Genomic DNA, 14,976 nt, shown 5'->3' with positions numbered 1-14,976 from the left:
AATGCAAGAGTTCAGTGGACCCGGGAAGGTCCGGGTTAGAATATTGATCTTCAGTAACCCATGCTTGTCGTAAGAGACGACTAACGGGATCGAGTGGTCAGGCTCGCTGACTTGGTTGACACATGTCATCGTATCCTAATTGCGCAGATCGATGCTCATGCTGTTGATCACTGGACTGTCTGATCCAGACTCGATTGTTTACAGACCGACACCATATAGCTGGAATATTGCTGAGTGCGGCGTAAAACTAAACTCACTCACTCACCAGATGTCAGTGATGGTGCTGATGATTATGGTGATGATGAAGGTGGACGACAGTAATGTCGATGGGGCAGTTAGTGATCATGATTCTGCTGGCTGAGTGAGTGAGCTTAGTTTTACGCCGCTTTTAGTAATAATCCAGCAATATCGCGGCGGGGAACGTCAGAAATGTTTCACACATTGTACCCATGTGGGGAGTCGAACCCGGGTTCCCAGCGTGACGAGCGAACGCTTAACCACTAGGCTGCTGAATGCAGTGGTGAACAAAAAGGTAGCTGAGAATGATAGTGAAATAACACAGTTGCTGACAACAACAACGAGGACGACTAATGATCCTCGAGCTGAGAGATAATGAAAGATGAATTTCGAAAGCGTATCCTTGAACGGCTAAGGGACGCAAACTCACGGCGCGGCAAATGACGCTGCCTAGACTAATTTCCCCCTGAATACAATGTATACCGGTGGTGGTACTGTCTCTGAGCTGTCAGAAGGTCGGGCACAATGATGACCGCAGTGATGCTGCTAATGGTATTCAGTAATTAAGGCTATTTACAGCAGCACCCACCTTTTAAATAGCAAACACGCGTGTGTGCATGTCGACACCTGTCACTGCTACTACACACAGGAACAATAAGAATAAATACTGATTCGAAATCTGTAAGATTTGTGGCTGAATGTAAGATTGAAGTTTTAACAGTATGGGGGACTTCGACAACTTCGACAACTCAAGCACCTTTTTGACACAGTTGGTGTTCGTCATGGAACGAAGAGCCGTATTCGCTCACTTTCACAGAGGATGCATGGGTCTTCTGTCCTTATTTATACAGTATACCCTGGTTATATTGCCACCGTTTGTCCAGGAGAAAATAGGGCATTATATCCAGGGTGGCATTATACCCAGGTAGAACAGTTAGCGGCTCTATGCAATCAACAAGATGATTGAGCTGATGTCTCCTGTAATGAGCCTTGAATGACTGGATAATCCCAGCATCTAGGGGCTGCAGGTGACTTGTTGTTGTAGGAGGCAGGAAGTGTATTGTCACATGTGTTATCCCATCTGGGATTACATGACTACTTACAATATTAATGAGTTTAGTCAATTAATTTGAGTCATGTCAATTAACCAGTTGAGGAAAGTATACAACATGCAGCCAGTGTAATATTGGCATTATAACCAGGGGGAAATGACTTATTGTTCCAAAAACCATTCACAAATGGCATTATATCCAGTTTGGCAGCATAACCAGGGTATTATATAGGCAGGAAATCCGTTGTGGCAAAAACATGACATTATATCCAGGTGGCATTATAACCAGGGGCGGTATAACCAGGGGGCACTGTAGTTATATTTTCAATGTACGAGTTCTCAAACCGGACTTTTGATATATTTTGAATATTTTCACAAAAATCTTTCGATGATACGAGAAGCAGTACTATCGGAATACAAGCAGAAAAATATTTCATGGGTAACCCGACAAATTACGATAAACAACAAAATACTTGGCTAGTGTTTATTGTTGTATGCAGTACAGACGGAGATAAAGTTACTGCATTTCCAACAAGGTTTCCACGAAAGTCGCCGCCATTGAGTCAATCGTAATATATACCACGTGTGTCCTTATATATTCTGCAATATATACCCCGTTTGTCCTTACATATTCTGTAATATATACCACGTTTGTCCTTATATGTTCTGTAACATATACATATATGTTTCATTCGGTTATAAAATAACTCACTGGGAAAGTCAACATTCCGACCCATTCGGGGTCACTCGAGTAATTCCGGAACTCGAACAGGTTGTAGAGAAATTGACGGGGTTATTTTTATTAAGTTTTACTGAATTATCTTTTTTGGTAAATAAATATTATTAAATATCGAATGACAAGAATTCTTCAATCTTCGCACATTTTTTTCTGCTTTGAAAGTCAGTACCCCCAGGCAAAACTAGCCAAGCTACACCGAAATTCCGGTCAGAAAGAAGTAGAGATTTTAAACATCCTTTCGATCACAACGCATTGTAAAACCCACCATGTCAATCCGAAAGTTCATTATTCCAAAATTAATATTGCTGCACTTTTTCCAGAATTTATTTAACGTTTATGATTCAGTAATGTTGTTTTACTTCTTGGTCTCATACTTGTATTAAACTGAATCATTTAATGTGTTTAATTTTATACATTGTACTATATGGTATCTATAATATTGTTATATTATAAATCAATCTAACTAATCAACAATTATCATTTGTCAGAATAGTTTACAGCAGCGTGAGTTTTTGTCATGAGTTTAGATAACATTGCTATTTTGCCAATACAAACGATAATCATCCGCAGTCGTGAAATCTTGTGCATGACAAAGTCGAACTTGCTTACGGGCGAAGTATGAGTGCTACATAAGTGCATTAACGTCAGCCAATGACTGCAGAACAACTAGGGGATTCCCCTTCTTCCTTACAAGGCCCGTCTAAGGTCACGTGGACAACAGCTCGGAAAATTCTGGGCGAGCGCCTCATTATATCCTGGTGGTTTCTTCCTTTGGGTTTTACCACAAGCATAGGATATATAATAACCGCGCACCCCAGCCAGTGGCATCTATCTGGTTTGAGAGGACAGAGGTTCTAATCGATTCGTGAACTGGTACAGACACACCTTCGTACGAGACGGATAATGTACCGCACCAACGACTACTCTCTCAATATGGAGGATAAGGACGATCTTCAAGTTGACTGCGCCGCGCATGATCCTCCATCTGGCTATAGCGCGATTGCAAATATTCGCCCAGAACTGAAGAGGTTCATTCATCCCTCTATGAAAACAGACGGACAGAGAGAGGATTCTGGTATATATTCATTTGAACAGAGTTTGAAATCGACAGACGATATCAGCGACAATGACATGGTGGACAGGTCATTACTTGAGGATATTACCAAGATGCAGATTTCGGAGCCAGAAGTGAAGTCAGAAAACAAACAGTGCTTGGAAACACCACCAGAAGACGATGGATACCATAGTAAATCTATCACAGACTTTCACACAACATGGGGAGAAGAGTTTGGTCGGTCAGTTGAAGAAATTAGAGGGCATGTCTACTGTTTACCCGGGGTTTCACATGAAGCGAGAGAAGCATACATGCAAGATGACGATGGCGACACGTAAGTGCAATTGTTTGTTTATTGTCATGTATTTTATTTATTTTAATGCACTTTACATAGACAAAGGAGTAAGCCTTTGCTGTAGGTTAATGGAGGCGTTCTGTACCATAGCGCAGTGCGGGCCGTTGAAGCGATGTATCATGCGCAGAACAGTTTTGCGCAGCCATTGAGGTCAAAGTCCCCTTTGTGTGTCGGTTATTACGTGGGTTCGCAAATAGCGCGGTGGAAAGGCCCAACTGCGATGTAGTATTAGTAAAAACCTAAAGATCTTTTGTCACGGGAAAGTCCAAATGCGTCATAGATAGTTGTCAATGTCATGGCGTACATTCAGCGTCCTGGTGACGTGAGCCAAACAAACCCATCTGAGATCAATAATAGAGCTTATTACTGATGATGGAAAATTTTATTTTTTAATATCTGGGCGTGTCCCAGGGTAATTAAGCAATTTTTTAAGAATATAATTTTTTTAAAATGTGTAGTCTCAAATATTGATTCACTGATTTGGTACAAGACAACAGTTGCTAATAAAAATGTACTAAAAGCAGTTATGTTTTGAAATCATACATTTATACTAAATGCTCTAAATGCCCTTCAAATATTTGATACATTACTAAATTATTTAAATTAATTTGACATATGTACATGTTGTTTATTTGATATATTTTATTTACAGACAACTTCACATGGCAATCATTCAACTGGCGGAGTCAATTGCACTGCAGTTGATCAACTTGGCACCAAATCATGAATGGTTAAACTTTGTCAACACTCTTCTTCAAACCCCACTTCACCTGGCTGTCATCACAAGGCAAGAGAAGATTGTCAGGCGGCTGATGGCTGCTGGAGCTTCAGTGGATGTTAGGGATCTCCATGGCAACACACCCCTTCACATAGCAGCTCGTGAAGGTTACCACGAGATTGTCAACCATTTGTTGAAACCAGTATGCTATGAAGAAACACAAGACAACAAATACGAAATCCCTTACCAGAGAGTTCCACAGGACCTTGAAGCAAAGAACTATGATGGTCACACCTGTCTCCATCTTTCAGCTCTAGGAACACATACGAAGGTCATGGAGTCACTCATTAAAAAAGCAGCCAAAGTAAATGCCCAGGTAAGTTATTCCCACATTTATTAATAGGGAAAAATGTTCTAACTAATATCTGTGAAAGCATTATTTTGCTAAATATGTCATTTATTTTAAGAAGTCTGGTCAGTTCAAAAAGAACATATAATTCTAATTTTAATATATATATGAAATTCTGATTCTGCAGGATGGCAAAAGCGGTCGCACTGTCCTCCATTATGCTGCTGAGACTGGCAACCGAATTCTGCTGGAGTTTCTCTTGGGATGCAAACGCCTCAACTTGGACAGCTGCACATACGGTGGGCTGACCCCCATTGTCCTAGCAGCAGGAAGGAAGTTTGGAGATGTTGTCGGAATTCTCCAAGCCCATGGTGCAGATTGTACCAGCTTGCAGGAGGACACAGAAGATGAAGATGAAGATGTAAGTTGAAAACAAAAATCCAAGTTTCATTCATAAACATTTTCCTGTCAGTGTGAGTTATTCATCTTTTGTCATTGACTTCAGAAAATTATTAGGAAAGGATATTTTACTGAAACATGGTCATTGTAACACTCTTGCTGATGTATTTTATTTCTGTTTTCAGATGATTGACGATTTCTGCATAGCTGGTGAGCCTTTGTCGTTGCGATAGAGAAAAAGCTGACTTCAAGAGTTGGTAAATTTCGAGATTCTCATTTCGATGAGTAAACCATCTTCACTACCCTTGTGTAGTGGATACAACTGACCCTCTTAGGCCCGGCCCTAATGATGTTAGGGCCTGTCTGAGAGTGAGTTATTTGTGGAACAACAACAGCCACTGAGGGGCCACCTTACTGACGACAAATTATGCCAGGGTTCTTCTCAAAGTTGAGGTTCCGAGAAATGAAGGACTCCCATAGACAATTGAAACATTCTGAAAGCAGTTGATGTCGATAGATACTCGCCATCTGGGTGTTACGGGTCCAACACCAGGCGTAATTCCGTTCAGCGCCACCTACATTCAACCAGTTCATGTACATTGGATAGAATGGCAGTGCATATCTTGGATCTTTGATTTTTCTTAATGTTCTAAATACTTCTTTTTGTTGTGAATATTACTTTATTCATAGATGATTTGGTGGAAGGAAAACAGTATATCATAACACTGTCCCCAAAGCATGATGCTCTTTTCGCAGAGGGTTCAAAGGAATGCTTTCCCCATCGTAAATATTGACTAGCTCAACGGGTCAATAAGCGCTTAGGAAATATGGACAGTGTACATACTCTTTCATTGATCAAAGATGTAGCTTGAAATTTGTCTTTCAAATTTCAGAAATATATTTGAACTGACAAGACAAATTGAAAGTCAAAGTTAAGATAGGTATTTTTGATAGATTGTCACTGGCAGTTAATCATGGCTGTTGCAGACACTTTTGAGAAAATACCCATCAACTCAATTTTAAAACACTTAGCTGATATTCTTTTCATATGTTTAATGATCCACCAGAACCAAAATGACCACAGAAAATAGATTTGTAAATTTATTTGATTTTCACTACCACTTAATTTTGAGCTACAATTTGATGAGAATGGCCTCAAAATTGATAAGAAAAAGTAAGTTAACTAACTGAATGCTAAGTCCAAAGCATACATCCTGTCTATTATTGATAAGAACAAAAAAACGTTTTGACCCCAGTAAATAGATGAATAACTTCCTTATATCTCCACCTAAATCAACACCTGCAAACATCTTATATGTTAAACAAAATATCATAATTTGTTAGGGAAAATCATATGGATAAAGTTATGTACAAAATGTTCACAAAAGTAAAACAATTCTCAAAGATCCAAGATTGTGCTGACTGAAACTGTGTAATAAGTTTGGTAACTGGTTGATGTAGCGATGTATTGCTTTTGTAAATATATTGTTTTTGTTATGTAGATTAGTTGTGTATATAAAATTTAAATTATTTTTAATAAAATATGAATTATATACTTCCTGTATTTGTTTTTAAGTATACAGCAGTCAAAAGGTACTGACTTCACGCCTTTAGTGCCTCATGGTTACAAGAGACTGGGTTCTCAGGCGGGTATAGTATAATGGAAGCAGGATTGCTGATATTATACTACTCACAAGTAGTTAAGGAACACTTGACTCTTTTTACATTACTATAGTTAATCTGTCACAAGTTAGTGAGCACTCAGCACATTCCAGCTATATGGCGACGGTATGTAAATAACTGAGTCTGGACCTGACATTCCAGTGATCAACATCATGAGCATCAATCTATGCAATTGGGATACGATGACCTGTCACAAATTAACTGTAGTAACTTGAGAGTGTGAAGTCTTCTTTAACTTGTTTTGAGCATTGAATACAACTGCAGTTGGTTGTCCTGGTGCATCCCTTTTTGTGATGAATATTTGCAAGATATATTAGTAAAGCCACTGTGTTATTCACTAGGATATACTGTGTGTACATCTCTGAAGCAGGACCCTGTGTATGCAATATCACGGGGAAGGGGGTGATGTGGGCACTTTATTATGATAAATTCCCTGGACCCATTCACATCCACAACATGTTTTCACCTCTACGGCTTGGTTGCAGAAGTGTACTGTATTGTTGAGACACTCCTATTGTGTCTCTCTCTCACACACACACAGGGAGAGAGAGATATTGATTCTTGTCAAAACTCCAGAATTTCCCCTTTCACTCAGGCTCCATTTCAATTTCAATGGATTTTTTTTCTATAAATATTATGTTTAAAGAATAAGTGTTGATTGAAAGTCTAGGTGTTTTCGTGTGGGCATCTTTCTGTTTTAGTACTTCAGTGACTGGACATTATGTATAAGAGGGTGGGCGGGCAGACCTCGGATCTTGGGATCTGACGCCACACATGGGTCAAGGAAAGTCAATGGACAAAGGGACAAGTGCCTTCGTTTTACGATACTGATTCAGTTTATACGCAGTAATAGGAACCGGAGTCTCGGAAGAACTACGAGTGTTTCCCAGAAAGTGAAAGCGACTTCCTGTTTCATTATCGGTGTACACAAGTGGTAGTTCTAGTTCGGAAAATATGAAGCTGGGTTTTTAGTACATCCGTCCTTATTAACAGTGAAACATAAGACGATGCTAGTTATTCCTGGAAGTTTGTAGTCCGTAATACTTCTGTATACAGTGTATCGTGTTACATCATGGCTGGCCCAAGGGAAGTCGATATAACATCCCCTGAATGGCTGCAATGGTACGATTCTCAGATTGGTTTTCCTTGTTGGTTAACGTCTATCCAGCCATATTCCTGCCATTGACCAGTATATTGCATTAGTCTGACCACCCTTTCCATGTAGCCGTCTCTGAATATATATATAATAAGGAAAATCCAGATTATTCTATTTAAATTGAAGAGGGGCCGCAGTGAGATGGGAGATTCAAAACCAGAGGAAAATCTAGACTTGCTTCGTGTGGAATTGTGCACTGCAGAAAGTGCTCGGCGGAGGCTACGGGACTAAGTCGGCCCCTGCCACCAGATTGAATTAAGAAACCTTTCTGCTGTATTGTAATGGCGTGGGGGAAAATATAGACTTGCTAGATATCTATACGGGTTATGGCACTTTCTCACGTGTAGTTTTGAGAGGGGCACACCCTGTCTCCCCGTCTGTGGTTCAGTTACCCCCAAGCCCTATGTAACCAGTGTGGTCTCTAGGCAGTGACCTCGGTGACACCGTATGCCAGACTGGTACTAAACTCGAGGCTTATGAGCTGTCTAACTTCAGAAAACGCATTTCAAGAATGTGGACCATTTCTGTGAGCCGATGTTTTATTTGCGAGACTTTTATGTGTATGATAATGTAAAGCTGGGTCGAATATGGTCTAATTGATGATTATTTAAACAGTAAATTTATCGTTTAACATGCATCCCATGCATTTGACTGTGTTATGGATACGAATCATTCGTTGTTTTCTTGATGATACAACATCATGGCGAAATATTAACTGTGTTTCTATCCAAAACAAAACAGTTGGACCTGGTTATCTCGAACACTATTACGTCGATCTACCATTTAAGACGAAGTATCACTATGAGCTGTTTGTCTTGAGTCGAGGATACCTTGATGGTCGCAGCGTCTACTTGCGCCATTTGTTTGTAAATTAAACTCTCAAAGAAGTTGCCGCAATCGTTCCAGATGTTCCCTTTGGTGTCCAAATGTTGTACACCTTATGTACATATATTTTTTTTAGTTTTACAGCTGACTGACAACCGGTCAGCGTCACCCGACTTTGCCGCAACATTTTACCGCATTTTTTCCCATTTCTCTACCGGAGAGGGGCATTAATGTGCCAGTGCCTAGCGACCGTTTCCATGTCTCTACCTCTCCGGGGCATTAATTCGCCAGTACCTAGCGACCGTTTCCATGTCTCTACCTCTCCGGGGCATTAATGCACCAGTACCTAGCGACCATTTCCATGTCTCTACCTGAAAGGGGCATTAATGCGCCAGTACCTAGCGACCATTTCCATGTCTCTACCGGAGAGGGGCATTAATGCGCCAGTGACTAGCGACCGTTTCCATGTCTCTACCTCTCCGGGGCATTAATGCACCAGTGACTAGCGACCGTTTCCATGTCTCTACCTGAAAGGGGCATTAATGCATCAGTACCTAGCGACCTTTTCCATGTCTCTACCGGAGAGGGGCATTAATGCGCCAGTACCTAGCGACCGTTTCCATGTCTCTACCGGAGAGGGGCATTAATGCGCCAGTGACTAGCGACCGTTTCCATGTCTCTACCGGAGAGGGGCATTAATGCACCAGTACCTAGCGACCATTTCCATGTCTCTACCTGAAAGGGGCATTAATGCGCCAGTACCTAGCGACCATTTCCATGTCTCTACCGGAGAGGGGCATTAATGCGCCAGTGACTAGCGACCGTTTCCATGTCTCTACCTGAGAGGGGCATTAATGCGCCAGTACCTAGCGACCGTTTCCATGTCTCTACCGGAGAGGGCATTAATGCGCCAGTACCTAGCGACCGTTTCCATGTCTCTACCGGAGGGGCATTAATGCGCCAGTGCCTAGCGACCGTTTCCATGTCTCTACCGGAGGGGCATTAATGCGCCAGTGCCTAGCGACCGTTTCCATGTCTCTACCGGAGGGGCATTAATGCGCCAGTGCCTAGCGACCGTTTCCATGTCTCTACCGGAGAGGGGCATTAATGCGCCAGTGCCTAGCGACCGTTTCCATGTCTCTACCTGAAAGGGGCATTAATGCGCCAGTGCCTAGCGACCGTTTCCATGTCTCTACCGGAGAGGGGCATTAATGCGCCAGTGCCTAGCGACCGTTTCCATGTCTCTACCGAGAGGGCATTAACCGGAGAGGGCATTAATGCGCCAGTGCCTAGCGACCGTTTCCATGTCTCTACCGGAGAGGGGCATTAATGCGCCAGTTTCCATGCCATTAAGCCGACCTAGCGACCGTTTCCATGTCTCTACCGGAGAGGGGCATTAATGCGCCAGTGCCTAGCGACCGTTTCCATGTCTCTACCGGAGAGGGGCATTAATGCGCCAGTGCCTAGCGACCGTTTCCATGTCTCTACCGGAGAGGGGCATTAATGCACCAGTGCCTAGCGACCGTTTCCATGTCTCTACCGGAGAGGGGCATTAATGCGCCAGTGCCTAGCGACCGTTTCCATGTCTCTACCGGAGAGGGGCATTAATGCAGCAGTGCCTAGCGACCGTTTCCATGTCTCTACCGGAGAGGGGCATTAATGCGCCAGTGCCTAGCGACCGTTTCCATGTGTAGACCGGAGAGGGGCGTTAATGCGCCAGTGCCTAGCGACCGTTTCCACGTTATCTACCAAAGAGGCGCTCCTAGCGACCGTGTATCAGTGCTTAGCAACTGTTTCTATGGCTCTGTCGACCTTAGGATTTCGTGTATCGGTGCTTAGTAACTAATTTTTGGGTGGCTTGACTCCGTCAACAGGCATAGCTTTATCTCATATACATGACCTCACAGACTACCTCGTCGATGTGAATGACCCACACTAATGTGAACCACTTATACCACCCAAAGTAAGTGAAGAAAATACTTAAACATATATGAAAAATACAGGTTGACCTTAGTCCTTGTTATTTGTAAAGGCGGAGTTGATTTCCCTGAGAGAATACCAATTGTATCCGTTCACCCAGCAGAAAATGGATACCCGGTGGGATATGTCATGTGACTATAACCTTCTAACAGAGCTCCAGATAAGATTTAGCTGATGTGGGTACTATACCCAATGTATTTTTTTGGAGTGGGTATTATGAATGTTGAGTGAGTATTTCATTTTCCGTTACCCACTGCTTCAAATATGTGCGTATTTCAGTCATTTTACACACCTAAGTGTCATTGAGCAAGTTTACTAAGCAGGTATGTTTTGCCTTATGTGATACCTACTCAAACCCAACTTAAATATAAGGGAAATGATTTCATAAAAAATCAGTCATCCTATACTGACAGTACAACACTTGTCCTATACTAACAGTACAAATTGATAGCAATCGATGTCTTTTTCATTACGCAAGCGATTTTTATAAGTATATTCCGTACGCATTTGTTTTAAACTCTTTGCGTATCTAACAGTTTAAATGCGTTATTGGTACGCAACAATTATTTTTCAATGCGTAATTGGAAATTTTCTATGCGTATTTTACCCGGATACGCAGCTTATCTGGGCCTCTGGACTTCTAGCGCTTAACAGGCAGCTTGGGTTATCCGGGGTAATAATGTGTTGATGCGCTTTGAGCATACCTTCATTGCTTGGAGACAGCGCAATATAAATGACCCTTGAAGATTTAGATTCAGACTGGCCTTCAGTGACAGCTTGTTGGTTTTAATCACACCTAGTTTTTGGACGGACTGATTCCTGTTAAACGTTTGGTTTCAACAAGGGAATCAACATGGGAATCTCTTGAAACATTCGTGCTTTGCTCAATTACCTATTGATTATTACAATAACAAACTGCTGTACTCTATGTGTCAGTCAGCTATCACACTAACCCTTATCGCGGACACGAGTACTGGCTCGGCATTGCGCCATAATACCCGTCAGCAACGTGTTTACCTTAGTCACGGGAGGGGAATCCCCTCGCCATGGAGGCAAACAACATATTGATCACAGCTCTTTTGAACGTTTCTCACACACGGGCTCACCTGTATGTACAGGTACATACCTAATTTACCTGGCTTCAGTCATTGTGATGACAACGTCCTTTATGCAAGCACTAAATGACCCCAGGGAGTGATTTATGTTCATGTCACCGACTGCATGCTGGTCTAGATGTAGTCATGTACTATATTAAAGTAAAGACTGAGTATATCGTGCGATGATGGTAATATGGTCATCGATCAGTATGTGGAGCTATTACTATACAGTCAATAATAGGACTCTGTAAGTTGGGGATAAACCTGACGGACCTGTTTATTCCGACATGGTTCAGTTGTTCGACCACGAATACTGTATATACGTCAGCGTGTAGTAGTCAGCACCGTATATATATAGTTCTATCTTTGCTGCCTTTGTTGCCCTTTATGATATATATTTTTCAGTAAGTCGATAAATGCGAATACGTTTCTCAAGAAATAGTTGAGTTGACTCTGATGTGTGAGGTTCCTGTGGATCTAGTCCCAAATTTGACTGTTGATTTGTAAAGCAAGTGTAAGACAGGCAATACTTTTCCTCTTATTTAGTAAATGTCTTAAATACGGTTCAAAACGGCCAACGACCTCAATCAACAAACCAATCAATCGACCAAACAATCAACCAAACAATTAATCATGCTTGTTTTCATTGGGGCCATTATCAATAATCCTAAAACTACCATAAACGCTATCTACACTAACTGCTAACCCATCTACCTATTCATATATCAACCTATCTATCTAATATACGAACCTACTAGGTACTATTGAGGGCAAACAACTATTGCGATAGCGATAGTCTATTGCAACATACCATTGTGATATCGATATGCAACATACCATTGCGATATCGATATGCAACATACTATTGCGATATCGATAGTCTGTTAAACGACCAACTATTGCAATAGTTTCTTTCTCCTTGAATTGTCTCATTTGAAGTCATTTCTCAAATGAATTTGAAGTAGTTTCAGTCTCTTTTCACGAGTGACATGAAACTTGAAACCCAGATGAAGTAAACAGTTAAAACATAAGCTCAAAGAAGCCTCAAGCCTGCACCCAAACATCCTGTATTTTGGAACCATTTATCAACGGAAGTCAATTACTAAACTATAGACAGTCACACATACTATCGATGCATCGATAGTTTTTCGTTTCCACCATCGATTAATTGCTATCGGAGACTCAACAATCGATAGTTAGATGCATTGTTACAGCCCTAGAATCCTCAGCTTTAAGTTTTCTTTCTTTAACCAGGGCGAGACTGTCTATAGCTATTGTGGATGATCCACGTTTTGAAAAGCCTGGGATACTCTTACAAAACTGGTTTTGAACAGTTTCCAGCATATCATATTCCTTTTCAGGTACACGGGCCCATACATTACAAGAGTACAAACCCCATGACAGAATAACTCTTTCCCTAACACGGACACAACAGAGTGGGTTAAGGCCACCAAAACACAGGCCATGGTTCTTATTGGCATTACAGAGTATCTTAAGCCCATCACATACAAACTCCTTACCCTCTATAGTTCTACCGGATGAATAGATTTGGACACCAGCAAATTTTACATGTGCATTGGAAGATATTTCCTTCTCACAAATGTATATCTTAGGATGGACATTTCTTTTTGTATCTCCAAATATAAGAAATATACTCTTTGATGCATTAAAACGCAAGTGCCATGTGCGCGCATACGTATGTACAACACCAAGCAATTTTTGAAGGCTACCTGGGTATGCACTTAACAAAGACGAGTGATGTATCAGTGTATACAAGGACATGCATGGCTTCCATGGGATGGGCACACTGAACACAATTAGGTTGAGTTGATTGTATAGTTCGGGCCATCTGTATCTAGTAACCCCGTCCAATCACTGGTGTGTGAACATCTACATGTAATGGTGCGGTGGGACAAGCGGGTTGTCTTAGTCCGAATGTTTTGAAGGAGAGCAATACGCTCGGATTAAATGAGATTAATCTTTCAGATAGTTTAACCATCTGTGTAAGACAAACATATTGTAAAATCGGATGCATTCATTCCAGAATGATGATATGACCATAGGCGCCCGACTGATATATTCATAAGCATGACCTATATATATAATATATATAGGTCATGCTTATAAATATGGGCGCCCGACTCTGATTATATATATAGGTCATGCTTATAAATATATCAGAGTCGGGCGCCTATGGATATGACCAGCCTATAAAATAATATCTGCAGATTCCAACAAGGGCTCTTCTCATATATCTGCCACCACAAATTATATGCACAATGTGAAATATTTAGATCCTGAAAAACAAAGGATCGGCAAGTTCTTAATTTGAGTGGTATTTGGTAAGTAATTTTCAGGAAACGTTAGGTCATTGCAGGCGATTGAGATGAAGCACGTTGACCTTTCCTCAGGAGACCGAGGTGATCCTTGTTGCTCCTTCGTCAGGTACTTGAGATGAAGCACGCTGTCCCTTCCCCAGGTGTTCCCCAGGATCTTTCCACAAGGTATTTAGACAATATAAGATGGCAAGCATATGCTTCACTATTATCTCATTAAGACCTGGGTATATTCAGCTTGGACCTGTTTTGGAGGCTTGGCGTCTACTAGATGAATATCATTACATATATTCCCATAGCCACTGCTAATGTATTTGCTACTGAACTGACATGTATTGTACTCTCCATTAGATTATGTACTTTCACTCTTTTGTGCACTGTCAGTATTTTTCCTTAGCAGTAGTTTGTATATATTTTTAACATAATTAGGTTCATAATGTAATCAGTAAGTTATAACTTGTATTTGTTGTTTGATGGTTTCAATTTGGATTCCTTTGCCTGTAGACTTCAGGCTTAACGTATAGTTTCAATTTGGATTCCTTTACCTGTAGACTTCAGGCTTAACGTATAGTTTCAATTTGGATTCCTTTACCTGTAGATTTCAGGCTTAACGTATAGTTTCACTTTGGATTCCTTTACCTGTAGATTTCAGGCTTAACGTATAGTTTCACTTTGGATTCCTTTGCCTGTAGACTTCAGGCTTAACGTATAGTTTCACTTTGGATTCCTTTGCCTGTAGATTTCAGGCTTAACGTATAGTTTCACTTTGGATTCCTTTACCTGTAGATTTCAGGCTTAACGTATAGTTTCACTTTGGATTCCTTTACCTGTAGATTTCAGGCTTAACGTATATTTTCACTTTGGATTCCTTTGCCTGTAGATTTCAGGCTTAACGTATAGTTTCAATTTGGATTCCTTTACCTGTAGATTTCAGGCTTAACGTATAGTTTCACTTTGGATTCCTTTGCCTGTAGATTTCAGGCTTAACGTATAGTTT

At 41.1% G+C, this 14,976-nt stretch overlaps 1 protein-coding gene across 1 annotated transcript; it reads left to right on the top strand.

Annotated features, from left to right (window-relative positions):
* The first annotated feature begins 2,777 nt into the window (after positions 1–2,777).
* Positions 2,778–6,457, top strand: LOC124260662 (NF-kappa-B inhibitor alpha-like). Its single transcript, XM_046694976.1, has 4 exons — positions 2,778–3,415; positions 4,089–4,530; positions 4,691–4,924; positions 5,088–6,457. The coding sequence occupies exons 1-4, from the start codon at positions 2,931–2,933 to the stop codon at positions 5,133–5,135; spliced, it is 1,209 nt and encodes a 402-aa protein (XP_046550932.1). The 5' UTR covers positions 2,778–2,930; the 3' UTR covers positions 5,136–6,457.
* Positions 6,458–14,976: the final 8,519 nt, after the last annotated feature.

Source organism: Haliotis rubra, unplaced genomic scaffold (assembly GCF_003918875.1).
Source record: "Haliotis rubra isolate DU_JTF1 unplaced genomic scaffold, ASM391887v1 Scf119, whole genome shotgun sequence".
NCBI lineage: Eukaryota > Metazoa > Mollusca > Gastropoda > Lepetellida > Haliotidae > Haliotis > Haliotis rubra.
This window is presented reverse-complemented; position numbering and strand designations above follow the sequence as displayed.